Source organism: Meleagris gallopavo, chromosome 21 (assembly GCF_905368555.1).
Source record: "Meleagris gallopavo chromosome 21, MGAL_WU_HG_1.1, whole genome shotgun sequence".
NCBI lineage: Eukaryota > Metazoa > Chordata > Aves > Galliformes > Phasianidae > Meleagris > Meleagris gallopavo.
The window spans coordinates 8,634,093-8,654,392 of NC_139424.1; the positions used below are offsets into that span (position 1 = coordinate 8,634,093).

General features: G+C 57.0%; 1 protein-coding gene across 2 annotated transcripts; it reads right to left on the reverse strand.

Moving 5' to 3' along the window:
- Positions 1-154: 154 nt before the first annotated feature.
- Positions 155-17,806, reverse strand: HNF1B (HNF1 homeobox B). 2 transcript variants are annotated; one of them, XM_085241099.1, is made up of 9 exons: positions 17,354-17,806; positions 14,264-14,463; positions 12,893-13,157; positions 12,145-12,386; positions 6,561-6,724; positions 3,828-3,960; positions 3,532-3,723; positions 3,070-3,188; positions 155-1,473 (listed from the first exon to the last, which is right to left on the reverse strand). In XM_085241099.1, the coding sequence occupies exons 1-9, from the start codon at positions 17,689-17,691 to the stop codon at positions 1,453-1,455; spliced, it is 1,674 nt and encodes a 557-aa protein (XP_085097225.1). In that variant the 5' UTR covers positions 17,692-17,806; the 3' UTR covers positions 155-1,452. The 2 variants fall into 2 exon arrangements, with proteins under 2 accessions (XP_085097225.1, XP_085097226.1); XM_085241100.1 differs by having other exon boundaries at positions 12,893-13,079; positions 17,354-17,804.
- Positions 17,807-20,300: the final 2,494 nt, after the last annotated feature.

Consider the following 20,300-nt stretch of genomic DNA (forward strand, 5'->3'; position numbering starts at 1 on the left):
TGGCCCTAAATGTAAACACCAGATCAATGCTCTGAAAGCCCATCCCTCAGCACCCATATTGAACAGATGAAGCCCGCTGAGCCCCACATCCCTACTGCGCCCCACCAGCACTCTCAGCTGCAGCAGGAATCATAGATCACGTGGCAGCAACGAGTCTGAAAAAATGGTTTTTAATTATGGTATACATTAAATTAAATGTGATTTGAATATCAGTCTCCGATTCACGATGACTTATTCCTGACATAGGGTTGCTCCTATCAGTCCTGGCAATGGTTATTGTACAAATACACCATAAAATAGTGCCCCAGAAAAAGCATCCAGTGTTCTTCTGAGCGATGGCTGACTGTCCACAGCACCTCCACTGCTCTTCACCTCTTTAAAGCACTCTCAGCATTTGGCACACATGACAAAGTTTAAAAAAAAATTAAACAACCAAGGAGCATTAGATCCATTTCCAAAGGGATGTGGATATGGAGGAGCTCATGTCCCACAGCAGATGAGATGATGCCTTTCACAGCTTTGGAAAGTCAGACTCGGGTAGATGCAGCAGGGCAAGGCTCTGGCAGTGCGCAGCACGACGTCCCCAGTGGGTGCTAGGCTGGGACAAGCACTGGCTGTGGAGTGACCCACCCCACTCTATGTCCCCAAACACAGGAGTCCCCTGAGCTCCTCGTGTCACCCAGTCCTGGAGCCAGCTGCTGGGGCTCAGCTTGGTGCCTGTCCCTCTGTGAGGCAGGGAGCTGGTGTCTCTGCAGAGGCACAGGGCTTTCTTCGTTAATTAACTCCATTGAAGGAAGAAAATACAAAACCAAAACCATGCAGAGCTCTGACCTTTACCAAAAAAAATAAAAAATAAGACAGAGGGAGAGAAGAAAAGCAGGAACAATATATACAGATGGGGGAATTGCACTTAATTACAATAGTTTACATCAATTGGACAAAATTTACCTCTTTTATATATATCTCTATGTATAGGAGTGGGGATGGGTGAGGGTGGAGCAGACTGTACCTATATTTACAGTTTAACTGGCTCAGTTCAACAGCACGAGATTCCTCCTTCCAAAAGCCAAGTAACAGACCCGGGTCTCTGTCAGTCCATCGAGTGGAGGAGTATAACTTAAATACGATCCATCTTCTGCCACGTCCCAGTACAGCTTGTTCCTATTTCCTCAGGAAAGCCAATGGCCTCTTGGAAGGCAAATACTTAGGAAAAAAACAATCCCCAGGACACGTCTCGGAAATACTGCGTGGAGGGGAGGAGAGGCGCGGTCCCGTGGTTCGGGTTCGGGCTGATCCCCAGCGCAGGGTTGCAAGGCTCCGGCCGCATGTCGGGGTAATGAGCACCTCGCCGCAGCACTGAGCTTCGCTCTGGCTCGACGCGTGGGTCACCAGCGGGATGTTGTGGAAAATAAGTTCCCGTTGCTATGTGCAAAGGCAGCGAGGTGTGAAGCATCACCAGGCTTGCAGGGGACACTGGGAAGGGAGAGAGCAGCATGGTGAGCAGTGGGCCGGGTGGGCCGGGGCTCCCCAGGTCATCTCCTCCTGCACCCCAAGCCCTAAGCCCTCTGCATCCCCAGAGGGAAAGCACTTTGTGAGCCAGATATTGCAACCCTACAAAAATGATACCTTTTTTTTTTTTAGTAAAAAAGGGCCTATTGCAGGAGTTGTTCCAAGGAATTTGTGCTGGTCAGCTGGACAACTGGCCATCCCCAGTGCTGCTGTCACCTCCGAGATGGACGGGCTGGTCCCTGTGGCTCCATCAATGCCACCACAGCTCCATCCCCTGGCCCCTCCAGGGTCCCCCGTCACCGCTGGGGTGGGGGCTGGCAGCCAGGGGTGACCTTGTGGGCTGGAGCGCACAGCAAACATCGTAACACGGAGATAAGGAGACGCCAGGAGCCTCCCGTGACATGTCATTAGGGACGGGCCGCAGCTATCAGGTGTTTGCTAACGTAATAAACATGGTGGCTCGGCTTCGAGCATTGTCAGAGGAACCGGGAGCTGCATGTCCCTTCCAGCCCCAACAAACAGCCACATCTCTCCCTTCTCTGCTTTGATTAAAGCATGGTGGGGGGAAGAAAGGGAGCGCTGCCCATCCCGAGCGTGGGGCCTGCAGGCCGCAGCCCCGTGGCAGAGATGGCCGGCTGCTATTCCCATATGAGGGACATTTCCTGTGTGTGCCGGGCTCGTTTTGGCAAGCCGGCATCAAAGCCAGCCCGTGGCAGGAGAGCACAATTAATCAGGGGCAGTTCGGGCTGAGCGCACAGCAGATGGGCCGATAAAGCCGTGCAGAGGAAATGGCGCTCCTGAGAGCACGGCCGCGCCTGAACGCTCCTGCACTGCTGGGCGCAGAGCAGAGGGAGCCCAAAGTGAGCTGAGTCGGGCCGAGCCGAGGCACTTTGCCTTCCCCCTTGGTTCAGCCCCAGGGCCTCCGCCATCCCCACCCCAACCCCAGCCCCTTCCTTGCCCCCAGCAACACACAGTGCCAGGCATCCGTGCGGAAGTCCCACAGCAATCCCACGCCGTATTTACTCTGTGGTCATTGCTGACATTTTTTTTTCCTCTCTGCTGTCTAAGGTTGGTAAGAGAGTTTATCTGGATACAAGTTCAAGGCTCTCTCATATTTATCTAGCAATCAATAAGGGCCGCATATTTCCCACAGTCCCCAGAGTTGGCATTTAGAAAGGGGCTATTGTCTGAGTAAGGCCTTGTGCAGCTGAGTCGAGCTGGGATATGTCTTACACCAACACAGGGCAGATAAAGGTGGGCTTGAGGCCACCATGCCATCCGCAGAGCTGCCCCAGCACCGCTCACCAGCCATGAAGGGACCAGAGCTGCTCACTGCACGGTGCTTGGCCAAACCCCAGCACTCAGCATCCAGCACAGCCGCTCCTTGCCCAGATCCCCATTGGGTTGTCATCCATGAGCAGGTTTTTCAGAGCCCATGCAGAGGCTGAGGCTGGGTTTCCAGGGCTCAGTTTCCAGTGCTGGAGGGCTTGTCCCATGGGGACCCACGGGGCAAACACCCCAAATTACACCTCAATCCTGCTGCCAGAGCCCAGACATTACCTGCTTGCTGGAAGACATGTTGGTGAGCGTGCTGATGCTGCTGGTGTCTGTCACCACCATCGCCGAGGGGAAGCGGGAGGTGTGGGAATACTGGGGAGGTTCCTGCTTGTGTGCATACACTGTGGAGAGAAAAACAACGTCACGCACAGCCTTTGTGCAGGAGCAAGGCAGGCAGACAGCACACTACACACATAGCTGTGGGGATGGACACTGTGCAGACAGGAATACAATAAAAGAAATGGAAGGAAATCACCATGTGCCTCTGGCATGACGGGGAAGCTTTTGCTTTTTCTGACCACTAGGGCCAGCGGTGGCCAAGGTAAGAGCAATAAGCAATATGTGACAATAATAACCCACAAGGAAAAAAAATCCAGACAGGGAGCACCACGGGTGGCACAGCAGCAGAGCAGAAGTCACTTTCCCACACAGTTAATTTCCCAGGTGTTCCCCTCAGCCCCTTACTGTGCGAGTTCTGCAGCTGGGTGACGGTGGCCATGAAGGGCTGCTGGGCCATGTGGCTGGGCGACTGCTGCATGAGTGGCTGCTGGTGTGGGCTGTGCAGCTGCTGCGAGAACTGCACCGGCTGCAGGGCCGCCAAGCTGCCGGCCACGCTGTTGATGACAGGGACGCTCTGTGCCTGCGAGGTGTTCAGACCTGGGAAAAGGGAGAGAGCGTGACAGGGTGTCAGCACTGGGGCTGGCATCTGCAGGTTGGGGTCCAGAAATTGGGGTCCAGATGTGTTCCTATTTCACACTTACTCTGTGCAATAGCCATGACTCCTGAGAGCGGCGTCATGATGAGATTCTGGGACTGCTGCGGGTTGTGGTGGGACAGGCTGTGGATGTTGGTCAGGGTGCTCACCGGCGGCAGCCCACCGCCCGACACAGATATCTGCAGGGAGCAAAGCAGACAGCGGCCATCAGGCACACGACGCTGGCTCCCAGCCACACCAGCACCAAAAACAGCTACAGAGGGAACAGAAAAAGCCCCCCAGGAGGTGACAAGCTGCACCCACACCAGCACCTTCCAGTGGAGCACCCCTGAGCTGCAGATCCTGGCTGGAAGCACTGAGTATCACGTTAATAAATAGCAAAGCTGCAGCGGTGTGAAGCCTTCCTGGAAGCAACTGCCAGCGCTCCAGCAGAGCACAGCGCCGGGGACAGGACGTGTCCCACACAGTCGCCATTTGCTGCCCAGGTCCGCATTCCTGCTGCTGGGGACAACTGAGGACTCTCACACTTATTAACTTCCACCTGTCACAGATGTAGGGGAAAGTGAGAAATACAAACTTGGGAAAGCTTAAAAAAGAAGGTGAAATAAATTAAAAAAAAGACCTGAGTGATCTTAGTCATCACTTTTATGAAACAAATTCCAGCTGAGGCGCTGCAGACGCATCATGGCCGTGCTGGTAGGGGCAGGTGCACATGGCCAAAGGCCTGGAGTGCAACCATCAGACACATGCAGAGGCACTGGGGGTGTGCTGGGATGGTCCTGGGAGTAGCAGGACTCCGGCAGCACCTGGTTATTGCTGCGTTATTGACCTGCTGCACACTCACCTCACCCCTCTGTGTTACCTCCTGCACTGAGCAACCTCAATGCAGATTTTGAAGGCATCCTTTGGGCTCTGTGTGACACTTTGGGACGCTCGGTCTTTGTTTATTTTACCCATGTGAGCCTGAGATAGCCTCATTGCAATCGAAACAAAGGCATCAATAAATTCCAGAGCACAGGAGTGACTCATGTTTCCTTATCCAGTACTTTCCACTTTGAAAGTTTCTTCAAGGCCAGGCCACACCGCAGTGCAGTGTGGTGCAGGCAGCTCATTGCAAGCGCATGCTGCTCACCTGTGGCATGGCACGTTTTGGGGAGAACTGGGCAAAAGTGCTGCACCCAAATAGGGTCAACCAGAGATAGCAGGACCGGGAAAGACTCCACCAGGCACTGAACCATCTGGGACTATGGGAAAGCACAGCAGCACCACAAAGTATAACACATCTCTATAGTGCTCCTCCTCCCCCGAAAAAACCAATTGCGTTCAGATGCAGCAATTTCCTTGGCAGCTTTTGGTTTCATGTGGGGCATTAAAGGCACATGTTTACCTACTAGAAACCACAGCCTACAGCATATTTTCATTAAATAACTTGCAAGCACTAGCTAGCCTTACTTAAAGATCAGAGATAAGCTGGCAGAGCTGCATGCTGCCGGAGGAGCAGAGCAGCCCCAGACGGCGCTGTGCAACAGAGAGCTCAGCAGTGCTGCTGCAGCCTGCAGGTGCCTTTAGCACGCTACTTTAACTCTCTGCATCTCTGAGCAGCCCCCTGCCAGGCACTAAAAACATCCCCTTCCTGGGGGCTCCCGTGCCCCTTAAAGAAACTGCAAAGGGTGCACCGAGAGTGCTGTGCTGCTGAGCTCATGGCAGCGCTTTGTCCTCCCGTCCCCCACCCCACACCGTCTGTGCCTGCTGCTGCCTTCTTTCGTGACTCATTTTATGACTTCAAGGCTCAGGGTTACAGGCTCAACACACCCAGAGGGAGAAATGGGTGCGTGCAGGGTGTGCAGCGAGGGAGAGTGCCAGGGGGTTTGGGGTTGCTCTGTGATGGTTCCCTTGCATGGTTGAGGATACTCAGCTATCCTGGATCAGTGCCTGAGTTCAGGGGGCTACAAGGAGACCCTGTGAGTGAGCGGCAGGCAGAAGGGAAGGCAAAGTAGGGAAATGGGGGGCAAAAGCAGTCAGGCTGTGGGAAGAAGCATACAGCTTGCCCTTGAGTCGCTGCCAGGCTTGTGGGGACCTGTAGCTGACAGCCCCAAGGGATTGTCTTAAGAAAATGGAAGTGAAATCTTGTGCCAAGAGCCATGTGTGACTTTCACTTTCAGCAGGAAAACCTCCTCCCGGAAGCGCTGCCGAGTGGTCAGACCAGCCACACGGTGATGCTGTGCCAGCTGCTTCAAGGAGTGCCACGTTCGTTTCCATCCCATCCCATCCCATCCTATTCCATCCCACCCCATCCCACACTCCTTCCTGCACATTTCTGCACCATGCTCAGCCAGGAGCACTTTGGGCTCTCAATCAGCATAGCCCAGCACACCCGCAGCACACTGGGGGCACAACTGGGAGCAAAATGCTTCCCAGCAGAGCTCAGAACTCAGGAGGGCTTAAGGAAAAGCAATGAATGAGAGCTTTATCAATGCCCATGTCATCGGCAGGGGAAAGCAAACAGTGATCCACCCAGCGCGCATTCAATTCACAAGGCATGCAATCAATAAAAGCGGAGCGGGCTCTGTCAGGTTTATGGGCCGCACTTGGGGAACACGCCGGGGCTGTGGGGCCGCCTTTGAGGCGGGCGGTGGGGACGGGCGTGCGCCCACACCCCCACAATGCCCCATTGTTCAGCACGGGCCGCGTGTGAAACCCGGGGAAAGCGTGTTTGCTTTGCCCGCTGGGCCCTCTTATCTTATCAGCGCCGCCGCCACAATAGGCCAGGTGTACTCACCATTTTACCGTCGGGAGAGAGCAAACCGTGGCCCGGGTCCAAGCCGGCTGGGGAGACCTGCTGCAGGACCGCCTGGCTGGTGGTGACCATGGCACCGCTGCCATGGTGGCTGATGGCCCCAGAGGATGCCGCCTCGCTGCTCGCCCCCTGGCCGTACCGGACTCCTGCAGAACACGACGTGGTCAGCGGGCTCGGGGGAATGGGTTCACGTTGGACTAGATGATCTTAGAGGTCTTTTCCAACCTTAATGATTTGGTGATCCCATGTTTCTATGAAAACCATGGTGGCAATGGTCACGACTCGCTCTTGACATGTGTGTGATTAACACAGCTGGAGGACACGCTGATGGCCAAGCTAAACCACGCCGCAGCCCGCCACCGCCCAGGAGAGAAATCTGGCTTGAGCATGGGTCTTCAATACAAATATATTTAATTTGGCTAAATAGCCCCGTGCTGATAACCATATGATCAGCCATGTGTCATGGAAAGGCATCTACAGATCACAAATAATTAACTGAGGGAAACCCACTAGAAACAAAAGCGCCTTTTACGAGGCTGTCCCGGTGAGAAGTCATTTGTTATGGGCAGCCAGCACCGGGGTCACTGAACTCCTGGGGATCGAAGTGGCGGCCCAAGATCCCTCCTGGGAACACAACCCGTGGGAGCATCACCCATGCGCTGGGACCCTCCCCAGAATGACTCGAGCTGGGTGCCTGGGGATTCAAGGCTCCTTTCTTCAGGCACCAAGAGTGTCACTGGAGCCCCAGGCCTGCACTGAGCCTTGGTCAGGAGGGGCCAGCACTACCTAAGCTCCAGTTCTGCAAGGATGCTCTGAGGGCTGCCATAAAACCCAAGTCTAGGAAGAAGAAATAAGCCATAACTCGGGTCTGGGAGCTTTGCTCCAAAATTACTGAATTAGGTATAACAGGCTCCCTGCCGCCTCCACCAAAAACACAAAAACTCGCTCTAATCACCTCCAAATTTTCCAAACATCAGCTGGTCAAACATGTCCCGCAGATAGGAATCTCCCCGCGCTGTCTGGTTCCTGATCATTTCCCAGCAAACCCCTTTATCCCTGATAATACAAGAATGTCCTCTGGCAGGTGGATATTTGCCGGTACGAGTGGACGGCCGGGTAAACATTACTCAACCAGGGCACTGTCACCACATTCTTCCCTGCGGTCCCAGCCTCGTGCAAAGTGTGCTTCAGCCGCTGCCGGTCTGAGACGCTGCAGCACTATTCAAACAGTGGGAGCGGAGATTTAAAAAAAGCCCTTTCTTCTCACAGTGGTCTCAAAGATAGATGAGGAGCACAGGCAGGAGATTAAATGGCAGTTCCTGAGCCCATGAAACAGTGATCGGATTGGCTATGAAACTGGAAGTGGTTATGAAAAACATGGGACCAAATGAGACATTACTCCTAAGAACAACAGTCTGCAGTGTTTCGGTGGGAGGGACACCAACGTCTGCTAACCACCAGGGCAATCTTCACCCTCTTTTGGATTCTATGAAGCTTTCAATAAGAAAAAAAAAACAATTTTAAGTCCCAAATCACACTCTACCCAATTCAGCCAAGATTCCCAGCATTACAAATTAGACTTTAGAAGTAGATGTTAAAAGCTGATCTTCAAACTTTTCTCTGCAATCCTAAGAGTTTGGGTCGGTGGCACATGGGGCTGCGGCCCCAGCCATTTGCTGGGCAGGGAAAGGGTTTGCTCGTGTGCCCTATGGGCCTTTGGGAAGCCACAACCATTTCACCTTGTGTTTTTTTTTTCCGTTACTGGAGCAGGATGCATGTTATTATTTGTTATTACATCGTTAGCAGCAGGAGATCCATGCTGTTGCTACTGCCGATCTATCAGCGCTCCCACATGGCGGAGGTGCCATCCCTCCCTGCTCCCCATCCCCACTGAGCTCCCACCCACTCCCCATCAAAGCACCCACATGGAAGATGGAGAGCCGCAGCCAAACTGCTGGAGCAGCCTCCAGGCACAAGATTCTACATTTTCTTGCCTGTATCAGCCCTGCCCCCAGGACCAGCCTCTCCCCATGGCCCAGCTCCCGCTGCCCACCCTGTGCACAATGGTTCCCTCCTGGGGGCTCTGCAGTCGCCCAAGCTCAGCTTTATGGCACGGCAGGGCAGGCGGCCGTGCAGAGCCAGGCACAATTGTTGTGCCGCCGCTCTCTTGTGCTTCCACAGCGTGACGCAGCCCCAGCAAGAGATTTATTCCTCTTTGGCCTCTCCCCGTCCAGCCCCAGCAATGAGTCTGCCCGCCAAGCCTGTGCCCTTAAAGAGTTTGTTTCCAACTGGAGCTACAGCCATAGTATAAAAGTCTGTTTATGGGACGTGGCTATTGTTTGGTCCCCGAGCTGCACAGCCCGTGAAATGCTTTACTGCTTCCCCACGGCTCCAGACGAGCTGCAGGCTCTGGCTGCCATAGCCTTAACCCTGTGCCCCAAGCCTGCAGCCAGCACCCTGAGCTTCCCAGAGCCCACCCCAAGAGCAGTGCATCCCATGGATCATCCCATGGATCATCCCATGCAGCATCCCGAGGCACAGCCAGCTGCAGTGTTCACACCCGGTTGCGCTCCTGCCTGAGGCTGATTTTGGGTCTGCCACTCAAATTGTCCCTAAAGTGTTAATCTTGCTATGTTACCGAGGTGCGGAGTTTATGTCCATTATAAAGCTGTTTATTGGGACTGGACCCTCCCATTCTGCTGCTGCCATAAAGTCCTAATTACCCCCCATAAAAGCAGGAAAAGCTCCTAAGAGTGCACTGTACCCACAGGGCCGCACAATGAGCACAACAGTAAAATCTGACAACGGCTGGCACCGGGTCTGCAATCAGAACCTGCACAGCCCATGCTATCAGAGAACAGCCTGCAGGATCCAGATAGAAAGCGATGTACCTCTGGACCAGGGTGCCATTAGCGGGCTCTTCTTGAAGGGAAAAAAAAAAAAAAGAGTAAAGTCACCCAAATTGCCCTTTCGGTTTAGGGAGAATCTTGGGGCGTGGAGCTGAGTTTTTATAATTTTACGTGTGGCTGTAGAGATATCTAAAATACATGTAAATAATGCCAAATGCTGCGTGTTGCTATGGATGTGCATCCACATAGGGTCACTCCGGTGTTCACAGTGCTGCTGGTCAGAGTGGGGCCGGGGTGACGCAGGGCCTTTTGTATGCGGGGTGCGGGGGGCGCGTCCCTAATCTCATCAGCACTGATTGTCCCCGGGGCTCTTGAAGATAAAAATGGCATAAGCCAGAGTCTGCCGCATGGCACCGAGGAACGAGATAAAGCCCCGAGTGACCTTCAAATCAAACAGAGAACCGAGATCTCTGATAATCCTCTATAGGAAGGGAAAAGTCCAGAGTCTGAGACACCTCCAAGATAGATAGGCTTGGAGTATTTACTTCCAAACAGTTAAAAACCCTGCACCGAGGGGCCGCCCAGGATGCTCGGTTTTACAGCTCTCCTGCTGTCCTCAGCCATCAGCTTGCACCGGCCCCATCCCGACCGTGGGGCAATGCCCACTCTGAGCCATACTCAGCTCCATCATTTCCTCTCCTGAGGGGATTGTGCAGGCCACAGGGTGCGGGCAGTGTCCCAGCGCCGTCATTAAGCTGTTAAAGGCATTGAGGGCTCCAGACAGTGCCGCACGCGCTGCAAGGACAGTTCAAATCCCAGCACGGATGGGGTCAGCATCTCTCAGAGAAGCTGGTGACATTTTGGAGACCTGCGGCCCCAAAATGCCACTGTGACTGATGGGTTCCAGGCTGAGCTCCATCCCAGCCCCAAAACCCTAAGCCAGCCCTGAACCCCATGCGCAGCCCTCACTGTGCCCATCTCCTGCTCCTGGGCAAGGCTGATGCACACCAGCACAGAATTCCCGCAGCTGAGCCCTCCTGACCCCTCTGTGGCCATCACTCCTGCCCAGCTCAAAGCCCCCACGAATGGGCTGTCAGCGGCCCTATAGCCACGGCTGGCTCCTGCTGGCCGATGCTCCAATGGGAAAATAAAGGTTGGGGCTTAACGGCCCCGCAGCCCTGAGATAAATGCCCACGGTTCCAATAATTGCAGTCCCCTAATAGAAGAAAACAAAGGCTCTCGCGGGGTGCCTGCAAGCGCGCTGGAGAGACGGGGCCACATCAAAGGCAGCGGGGTTCGTTCAAAGCCCCAGCTTAATTGTCAATTAAGCATGCACGGGGGGGACAACACCATGACAACGCGGGGCTGCATGCTGGTGCGGTATTGTAAAGCCCGGCGGCCAACACAGAAAACAGCTGATTTTGCTGACAATGTGCTTGTAGGGCACCTTGTAAGCAATCAGCCGGTGACAGGAGGGCAAACGTCCACCCCATCCCCACCATTGTGCAGGGCATTCCTGGGGCAGGGTCACATTTTGGTCACTGTGGGCCAGCCCTGCAGGGAGAGCCGCACCATGAGACAGGCTGCCGGCCCTGGTGTCCCCAGTGCCCCCGGTGTCCCCATGCTATTGGGCAGTATGCTCTACGCCCATCGGCATCTCCATGCCCTCCCACCCCATCACTCTACCACGGGGTTTGTGGTGGCCAGGACAGCTCTATCCCCATCTCCCAGCCCTCCCCACGGTACTCCCTGGATATCCTCTATCAATTCCTCTTTGTAATGAGGCTGGGGCTTGCAATGAGCCAGGTAGGGAAATTTCTGGGAAGCAGTTGCTTTGTGTCTCCCCGTCCCGGTACTGGGGTGTCATCCCCAAGCTGGGACAGGGATGGTCAGGGCACACCGCCTGCAGCCCGTGGCCCCGTGCTGACCCCTCAGCGCCCGCCTCAAAGCGCCCGCTCTTGTTTGCTGGGGCTGACGGCTTTGGAGTGCAGATTGCAGGTAGCGGCACAATGGGGATTGTTCTCCCAACAATGCCTCTTGCCCCATGCCGCCAGGCCCTCCCTGATTACCGTCGGAGCTCTGCTCTCAGCATTATCTCCTGCTCAAATCCCCCAGCAGTGCACACCGCAGGCAGAGCAAAGCCCAACTGTGGGGCTCAGCACAGCCCTCTGCCCACAGCCACTCGTGCCACCGACTTTAGTTCCCCAACACCACATCCCCCAGCCCAAACTCTCCACGTCAGGCAGAGCAGCCATATCCACACCTCTGCCCAGCCCAGCCTGCACCAACAAACATGCCCAGCCCAGCAATCTGTCCTTGATGGGATGGAAATCCAGCCCCTGCCACGTGGCTGGCACTGTGGGGACAGCATCCACACCTCTCTGCACCCATCGAAGCTGCAGAGGAAGCAGAGTGTCTCAATGCTCCATTGCCGAGAGGAGTCCCATCCTACAGCCAATGGGGAAATTGCACCAAGGACTGAGCCTTGTTGCTGTCCCTTGTCCAATGTGGGCAGCATGGAACATCTTTCCCCCGAGGCCATCACCACCATGGCCATGCACTGCCTCGAGTGCCTCTTTCTGCAGCACAAATGGTGCCAACATTGTCAACAGTATCAACAGGATCAGTGGCCCCATGATCATTAAGCTCACAATCTTTTTCTTCATTGGAAACACGACCAACACTGCCACTGCTCAGCAGCACTGTTCTCATCTCACCTGTCATCTTGCTTGGCGGTGAGGCGCTGGGCTGGTTGTGGTGCGGGGAGCCATGGGACAGCAGCAGGTTCATGCTGTGCGGGGGCTGGCCTGAGCTGTAGGCGTCCATGGCCAACTTTTGGCGGAAAGCCTCCTCCTTCCGCCGGTTGGCGAACCAGTTGTAGACACGCACCTCCGTCACCAGGTTGGAGCCAAGCCCATGTGCCTTGGAGGGTGACACCCCTCGCTGCAGACACTCGGCCCTGTGCATGCAAAGGCACACGTTGGAGCAAGGGTGCTGATGGGGAGCTCCCAACACAGGGTTTAAAGCATTCAACCCTTCCTGAACGCCCGCCTGCTCTTTCCAACTACACTCATGCCATAAAACCCTTCCCACCTCCCTCTGAGCTTGCTATAACACCACGGCATTGCTGCTGCATCCCCACTGCATCGTGGCTGCATCCCTTCTGCATCCCTGTTGCATTTCCACTGCATATCTGCCACATCTCCAGTGTATCTCTGCTTCATTCCTACTACATCTCTGCTGCATCCTTGCTGCACCTTCACTGCATCCCAGCTGCATCCTTGTCACATCTCTGCTGCATCCTGGCTGCATCCCTGCTGCATCCCAAGCACAGCATAGAGTTTGCTCTCCTCTGGATGCTGTCCAGAGCTAAGCCCAAAGCCGGCTCAGCAAAAACCCGGGGCTGCGTGCCACGAGCCCAGCACCTCATGCAGCTTCTGCAGGATGGCACGAGGCGGCCGTTACCTGTTGCACTCCTCCACCAGCGCCTCCCGCTCGTCCTTGCTGGGGTTCTTTTGGCGCTCGTAGGCTTGGTACAAGATTTGCTGGGAGGCCGGCCCCCACTTGAAGCGGTTGCGGCGCATCTTCTTGCTGGGGGTTTCGGCGCTGGCATCGTCGAGCTGGCCAGCCCCCTGGTTCTGTTGATTGAACTCTGGAAAGAGAAACAGCAGCTGATCCTGACTGCTTTTGTCTGTCCTATTTTCACACCCCTGGACTGTCTGGTTGAACTCTGAAAGAGAAAGGAGCAGACGTGACCCGGCCTGTAGCCGCCGCTCAGAGCTCAGAGTCACCGTCACGCGCAGCGGCAGCCCCCACCCAAGCCCCTGTCCCGGCCCCCTCCCACCCACGGCCCCGGTGGGCACCGCAGGCAGGTGGGCACAGGAGGTTGTTGGCTGGCACATGCAGCACATGCACGTGCATGGCCGGGCTCTGCCGGCGTGTGCTTGTTCCGGGAGGAATTTTGCATGTGAGGATGGGGTCACAGCCCCCAAAAGGAGCTCAGCAGGTGCGCAGTCCCCTGCCTGTGCCCACCCCGTGCCCAAAGGGGCTCCCAGAGGAGCCTGGCCCCACACCAGGGTGACCTTCCCGTGTCCGCCAGGCACCTGTCACCACGACCATAAAGGGAGATTAATGGGAGTTTTTATTATTCTCCATTTTGCAGGGGAATTCTCCCTCTTTTTATAATGGCTTTTCCCCTTGTGACAACAGGGGAAGGCGCGGGGCACGGCTGGAGCAGCTCTGTTTGCTTTAACATCTCCAGGTGCACCTTCAAAGCAGCGGCACTCAGAGCTGAGACCTTTTCTGCCTTTGGATTTTGCATCCTTTGGGGTCGGGGGCCAGGGGTGCTCAGCACAGCACCTGCCCCACACAAGCACTGCTCCACGCCAGGCCGTAGGGATTTACACAGTGCAGCTCCCCAGGCACGCAGCACCAGCACCGCTGCGGGTGTGCGGTCAAAGCCATCCACATTGTAAATAATTCGGGTTGCATGAGACCCTGCTACAGATTGACGATTTTTTCCTTTCCTCCCTCTTTTCTTTCTCTTTTTTTACAAGTAGTTGCAGAAAGTGAGAGTGTTCAGAAAGCGGAGAGGAAAAGGGGGCAGAGGTGGGAGATGGATCTAATTGTGTGCAATCCTTAATCGCTTTCCCAGAGATTCAGCCGTTTTGGTGGCTCGGGGCAGCTCGCACAGCACTGCTGCAATCCAGAGGGGCTCTCATCCACTCTTCCCGCAGCCTCAATCACTCGGACCCACAAAACCACTTTGGGGGGCACCTGGCGTTCTGCCCCCACCCACAGCCGTGCCCCCTCCCCATCCCGCTCCCCGGTACTTACGCCGCAGGATCTCCCGCTGCTTGCGGACGTACCACGTGTAGAGGGCAGCCCGCTTCTGTGTCTTCATGGGGGTGCCTTTGTTGAGGTGCTGCGAGAGGTGCGACTGGTTGAGGCCGGTGACGTCCACCACCTCGCGCTGCGGGATGTTGTGCTGCTGCATGTAGCCCTTGATCATCTTCGCCGCCCGCCACGGGTCCTCGCTGGGGGTGCAGGAAAACGAGGGTTAACTTTGCTCTGCGGTTGCTTTTTCCCACGATGGAACCCCACTATTATTGGTGGAGACCCACTATTCCTAATTAATATTTGAAGGCAAAGATTCCTGCCCCATGTGCCAACCCAAGCTGAGCTCCTCGCTGTCATTTTGAGCTCGTCTTTGGTATTTTTCAGCACTTGAATTCAACTCTATCAGAATCAATCCAGGTGCAAATGGGCTCTTCTTTAAATCCACGCTGCTTTGATGTCCATCTGTTGCCTGGCACCAGTTTGGGGAACCAATGAAACTGCAATGGAGGCACAACACAGTGGTGGATGGAGCGGCCAACAAGCCCGCACTGCAGCCTGGCCCCACAGCTCGCCCCATAGCACCCACAGACGTGGGGTGAAAGGAAATGGCTCAACGCTGAGAAATCGGAGTGGAACCTGAACCTGGTCACAGTTGTGCACTCAAAGAATGAGAAATTCTAACACTGTGCTTGGAATAACCGTCCAAGCACTTTTCCAATTCATTTGTTATTTTGGATCCTTCATCCTGTCAAGGGGGGAAAACCCAACAAATAGGTTTCTTACTTTTTGTTCCAAACGCAGCAAGGAAACAAAGCTGCTCTGGTCCAAAGGAATACCCACAGCCAGGTCCCCCTGCGGGGACGGAGCCGTGCGCCCTGAGCCCAGGCAGGAGGAGTGCAGCGCTGCGGGAGCTGAGCCGCATCCTGCTCCCACCTGCTCCTGCTCACTAATTACTGAGTCCTAACGAGCTGGTGGAACAGAGCTTGTTCTGACAGCAGCCTGGCTAACACAAGGGCATCGTTTTGCCTGAGCCTCAAGCCAACGCTCCGGTGCACACCATGAAAATGCAAAATGAGTGACTTTGGGTTACAGATGTGATTTCGGAATTGAAATGGAATTTGACAGCATTTGGGCTGGAAAAAAAAATATCAAATTGAGAATGAGTAAAAAAATCCTCAAATTTCCCTTCGCTTTATTATTTTTAGAATTTTTAACTTCAGCATTTCCAATGTGCTCTGGACCTGTACTTTCCAAACAATTATTCAGCTCTGAATTTCTGAGCAACGATTTTCTTTACAAATCAACTTGACCGTATTCAGAAGGGTTAAACAGCCTGAAACCAAACCCAAACATTTTGTTTCATGTTAAACAAAATGTTTGGACTTGACCCAAAATGAAACGTTTGAGTGTTTGTTCGCCTCTTCTATTTTTTTTTTCCTCTTTTTGGTGAACCTAAAAAGCCAGAGAGGAAAACATTTCTATTGAACAAGTCGGCACAAACTCATTTTTTGGGTTCTGCCCCTGAAATAAAAACTCCATCACTTGTCCAACCTCCACCGGGATGGATTTTACATGCAGGAAGAAATAAAGGAGCAATGACCCAGGTGTGCTGTGTGGCACTGCAAACCAGTTTACAGCCCTCACCCCGCGGCCTTTCTCTGCCTCGTGTGGCCGCTGGCACCGAGCTGAGCGCCGCGTCAGTATGGCCGAGTGCGGGCAGCACTGCCCATCCCCGACCCCAGGCCCCCACCCACTCGCCCTCTGGGTCAGCCTTGGAAACAGGTAAATACGCTTCACATCCTCCGAGAAAAATGCCAAGAATTTATACAGATGGATTATAAAGCCGGCTCCCTCCATCCGATCTATCTAATCTGCATCTCCCTGCGCACACAGCGGGGTCCAGCACGGGGCGGTGGGGTCAGAGCTTCCCAGCACGGAGCCCTTTGGGGCCCACGGAGGTGCCCACGGGGCAGCCCGGCACAGGTGGGGGCCGCGCACCTCCGCGGCCGTGGGGACAGCACCGGAGCGGACCCGGGGGTCGCGGGGTGGGAGCAGAGGGGGCTCAGCCGCATGGAGGGGCTGAGATCGACGGCTCCCGACGCTCCTGCCTTTCTCCAAGTACAAAGGGCTCTCTTAGAGCAAACAGCAGCTCTTTGCAGAAGGCTCCTCAGGGACATGTGCCTGCTCTTGTTTGCACCGAAGGCAAACTTTGCACAGAAACACCTGTGGGAGAACTGCGACGCGGGCAGAGCCCTCCCGCACCCTGGGGGCGCAGCGGCAGGCAGTGGGGCGGTGGGACAGCAGCAGCACCCGGCGCGCGGGTTGCAGCCCGCAGCGGTTTCCCTTCCCGCATCGCGCGTCCCGTCCGAGCCCCCGCGCTGCCGTCGATGTCACCGTCCCCGGGAAGCGCTGGGCTGCCCGGCCGCACAGACGGACACGAGCGGCGCTGGGGACTCGCGGGGACCTCCGCGTGCTCGGAGCAAAGCCCCGCTGCCGGCCCCGGGGCTGGGGGGAATCGCCCCCGACGAGCGCAGGGCTGCTCTGCCGCGCCCCGACGGCCCGACCCGGTTCGGCCCGGCTCTGCCCGGCCCCGCACGGCAGGGAGCAGTCGGGCTCGGCCAGAGCGGGACGCGGAGCCGCATCCCCCGGGACGCGACGGGACGGGACGGGTCCCGAGCGGCCGCGTTTGGGGGTTTCCTTGTTCCCCCTCCCCGCCTGGTTTACAACTCCGGCAATGAATAACCCGCCTCTCCGCTCGCCCTAATCGCGGCTCTTTGTGTATCTTTCTGTTGATGATTTATAGAAATAAATTAATAGCACTCCGAGCTCCACGTGCTGAAGTTTATGTTTTATCTCCCGGCGCGGAAGGAGGACGGAGCCGAGCCCCGGGCGGTCGCAACCCGGGCACCCCCGGCCCCTCCACCGCGGCGGGCGGCGAACACCCGACGGGGCGGCGGCACCGCCCGGCACCGCGATGCTCACGGTGCGATAGAGGGGGCGGCGGCGGCGCCCCGCCAGGACGGTCGCACCCGGAACGAATCCCGGAGGGGCGCACGGGGCCGCGAGAGCGGAGCGCTCCGCCGGTACCTGATCATCCTGTCCACTTCTGCCCGCTGCTCCACGGCCTCCTCAGTGTTGAGCGCGTTCAGCTCGCGGAGAATCTGCGGTGTGTCGAAGTCGTCGCCGTCCTCCGAGCCCTCGTCGCCGGACAGCTTGCCCTTGCCGTGTCCGTTGGCCAGCGGCACGAAGCCGGGCTTGCCGTCGGGCGGCCCGCCGGGGGACAGCGGCAGGCTCTCCAGCTTGACGCCGAAGCCGGCGGCGGGCACCATGTCCTCCAGGGCGCGGATCAGCCCCTCCTTGGTAGCCCCGGAGCTGAGCAGGGCGCCCAGGAGCTCCCGCTGCAGGGCGCTCAGCTGGGACACCATGGTCCCGGGTCTCCCCGCGCTCGGCCCGGCCCGGCCCGCCTCCCTTCGGCACCTGCCGCTCCGCCCCGGCTGGCAGCCTTCTACCTAGACATGAACGCCTACTATTAGGCATTATACCTTGTATGCAAATCAGCTCCGGGAGGGCCTCTCCTCCGGGAGCGAACCCCGCGTCCCCGCCCGCCGCGGTCCGGCCCCCGCCCGGCCCTTATCGGCCGCGCTGGGACGGACTTTGCCCGCGGCCGCCATGAGGCCCCGAGGAGCGGCGCGGAGCGCTCGGGGCAGCGACGGAGCGGGGTTCGGTTCGGCCCGCTTCGGCCCCGAGCGGTGCGGGGCTCCGGAGGAGCGGCTCGGCCCCGGCGCGGAGCGCGGAGTGCCATCGGGGGCCGCTCGGAGCGGCACAGCGCGGAGCCGGGCGCTGCCTCGGGGCTGAGCCCCGCGCCGAGAGCCGAGCCCCGCTGCACAAAGCCCGTGGGGCTGCGCGGGGCCGGGCCGAGGGTCCTCAGCCGGGGTCCCGGAAGGGTCCCGTCCCGGGGTCAGGCTCTGCTCCGCGGAGGAGTCGCGGCAATGTGGCAAATGGGACTGCGGGGGTAGCGCTGCTCGGGAACGCGGAGCGCCCGTCGAGCCCTGATAACCGCGGGTGGGGGCAGTGGAAGGCATCGGGGACCTGAACAGAAAGTGCTTCTCCTCCTGCTGTGAACGCACTGAGTCACAAAAGACCGGCAAATTGACCCGAACCAAAGCAGGCGGGATACAACAGGCACCAGTACATCACTGAATAGAACGTGGTGGGCTCTGGAATCCCACAGGGCAGGTGTGGGAGGAGAAATACGACATCCGAACCCTTCACCCATCACCTCCCATCCCAGCAAGCTGTGCAGCCCAGTGCCCTCCAGCCATGCCCTGGCAATGGGTGTCCGTGCTTTCCAAGATAGGTGCTCAGTGCCCACCACTCCCAGCCCAGGTTCATACTGCCATAGCATCCCTGGAACCATCGCTGCCTGCCCACCTCGAGGGGTCCAGGAATCCTAAAATGTCTCAGCAGCCACCAGTGCCTTGCAGACCCTGAGCCCCCTAGGAGCCCATCTGGGGCAGAACTCTCTGCCCTCACTGTATCCACTAGGAAAATGTGGGGTAGTGTGTTGAAGAGCAGGAAACCTCCTTGCATGCCTGGCAGGGATCTGGCAGACAAGTATATGATGGTTCTGGTTTTACATTAGCACAGAAGAAAGAGCAGAAAAGGACCCCAACCCAGGGCCCAGCCCCACTCCCAACAGCCTGGCCAAGACCTCTCCCTGTGCCCCACTCTCAAGCCCACATATCTGCCTGCTGGGTCCCTGACAGCCGCACTCCCATCACTGGGACATGGGCTCGCACGCAGCAGACCCCACACTGCCGCTGGCTGTGGCTCAGCTGTGCCGTGGGGCTGTGCGTGGGACCACAGCCTGGGAACAGCTCGGGCTGGGGCAGCTCCCCTGTCCCTTTCAAGTGGGCCAGTGAGCTTTGACTTGGTCTTTGCACGGCTTCATGGCATCGCATGATAATAATGTTCTGACACAGTGGGTGACCTAGACTTTGTCCTATTTCCACACATTCGGAGCCACCTGGCTAATGAAGTGGATATTGTTTTCTGGTCCATCTCTCTCACCCTATTGCTCTTCCCCCTTCCTCCACACCCAGCTCCTCTGAGAGCTGTCAGGAGCCCCACTGCTGCCCGTTCCCACCACTGTCGGGCACAGCTCATTAACTCCCTTCAGCAGAAGGCCGCGCTCACCGCGGCTGGGGGGCAGCGGGCGCCCCGTGGGGTGGGAGCACAAAGTTTCCCAGCAGGAAGGTGCTGGTGCAGTCCAAGCATTGGTCTGAGCTCCCATATGGAGGGCGCAGGGGCTGGGAATGGGGAACCACGACCCTCTGTGCCCAGCCCACCCCACGCCAGCTCTGTGCCTTTGTGGGCTGAACGCATTCTGCTTGCTGCCATGAGCCCCAAACCCCAAGCACGGTGCGGTCGGGCACGGGCAAAGTCGTGGCAGTGGTGACTTTGCTCCCAGCACCGTGTGAGTGGATGGACAGAGGGACAGGGGGACCACGGCCGCACTCCCCCATCCCCGTATGCGTTGCAGGGGCTCTGAGCGGTGCCCCAGGTCTGAGCTTGGTGCCCAGTGCCGCCAGGCGGGGATTTCTCCCACAGGTCGCCCCGACGTGACTCACGCGGCACCGGGGGAATTCTGCCATGGACGCCTTCACGCATTTCGTATCTGCCTCTCATTTTTTCTTAGTTTCATTTAACGGCTGAGCGCATGCAGACACACCGCCCTGACCCTGCGGGCAGTGGGCAACAGCGTTCCCACCAGCACAGGGCCATTAAGTCCCTGCACTGAGATGTTTTCTCCTCTGCCCCCACTCGCGCCAAGATTTTCGCATTCCCTCCCTGCCTCTGCCTCCCCCGCACCGAGGTGACGTAATGTTATGGAGCCTTCTCCCATCCCCACCTTTATTAAATATGACCTGCGTTTGATCCCCGCGCAGCGGCGAGGGGAAGCTGTGGTTTGGGGAGGTTCAGACATGAAAGGCAGAGCTGTGCCGTGCTGTGTGCTGGCCCGCCCGCACACCCG

Coding starts and splice junctions, on each gene's coding strand:
- HNF1B (XM_085241099.1), bottom strand. CDS start 17,691: ATGGTGTCCCAGCTGAGCGCCCTGCAGCGGGAGCTCCTGGGCGCCCTG. Junction 13,158..14,263: donor GCAGCGGGAGATCCTGCGGC/GTAAGTACCGGG, acceptor TTTCTCTTTCAG/AGTTCAACCAGACAGTCCAG. Junction 3,724..3,827: donor AGTCATGGCTATTGCACAGA/GTAAGTGTGAAA, acceptor CCCTTTTCCCAG/GTCTGAACACCTCGCAGGCA.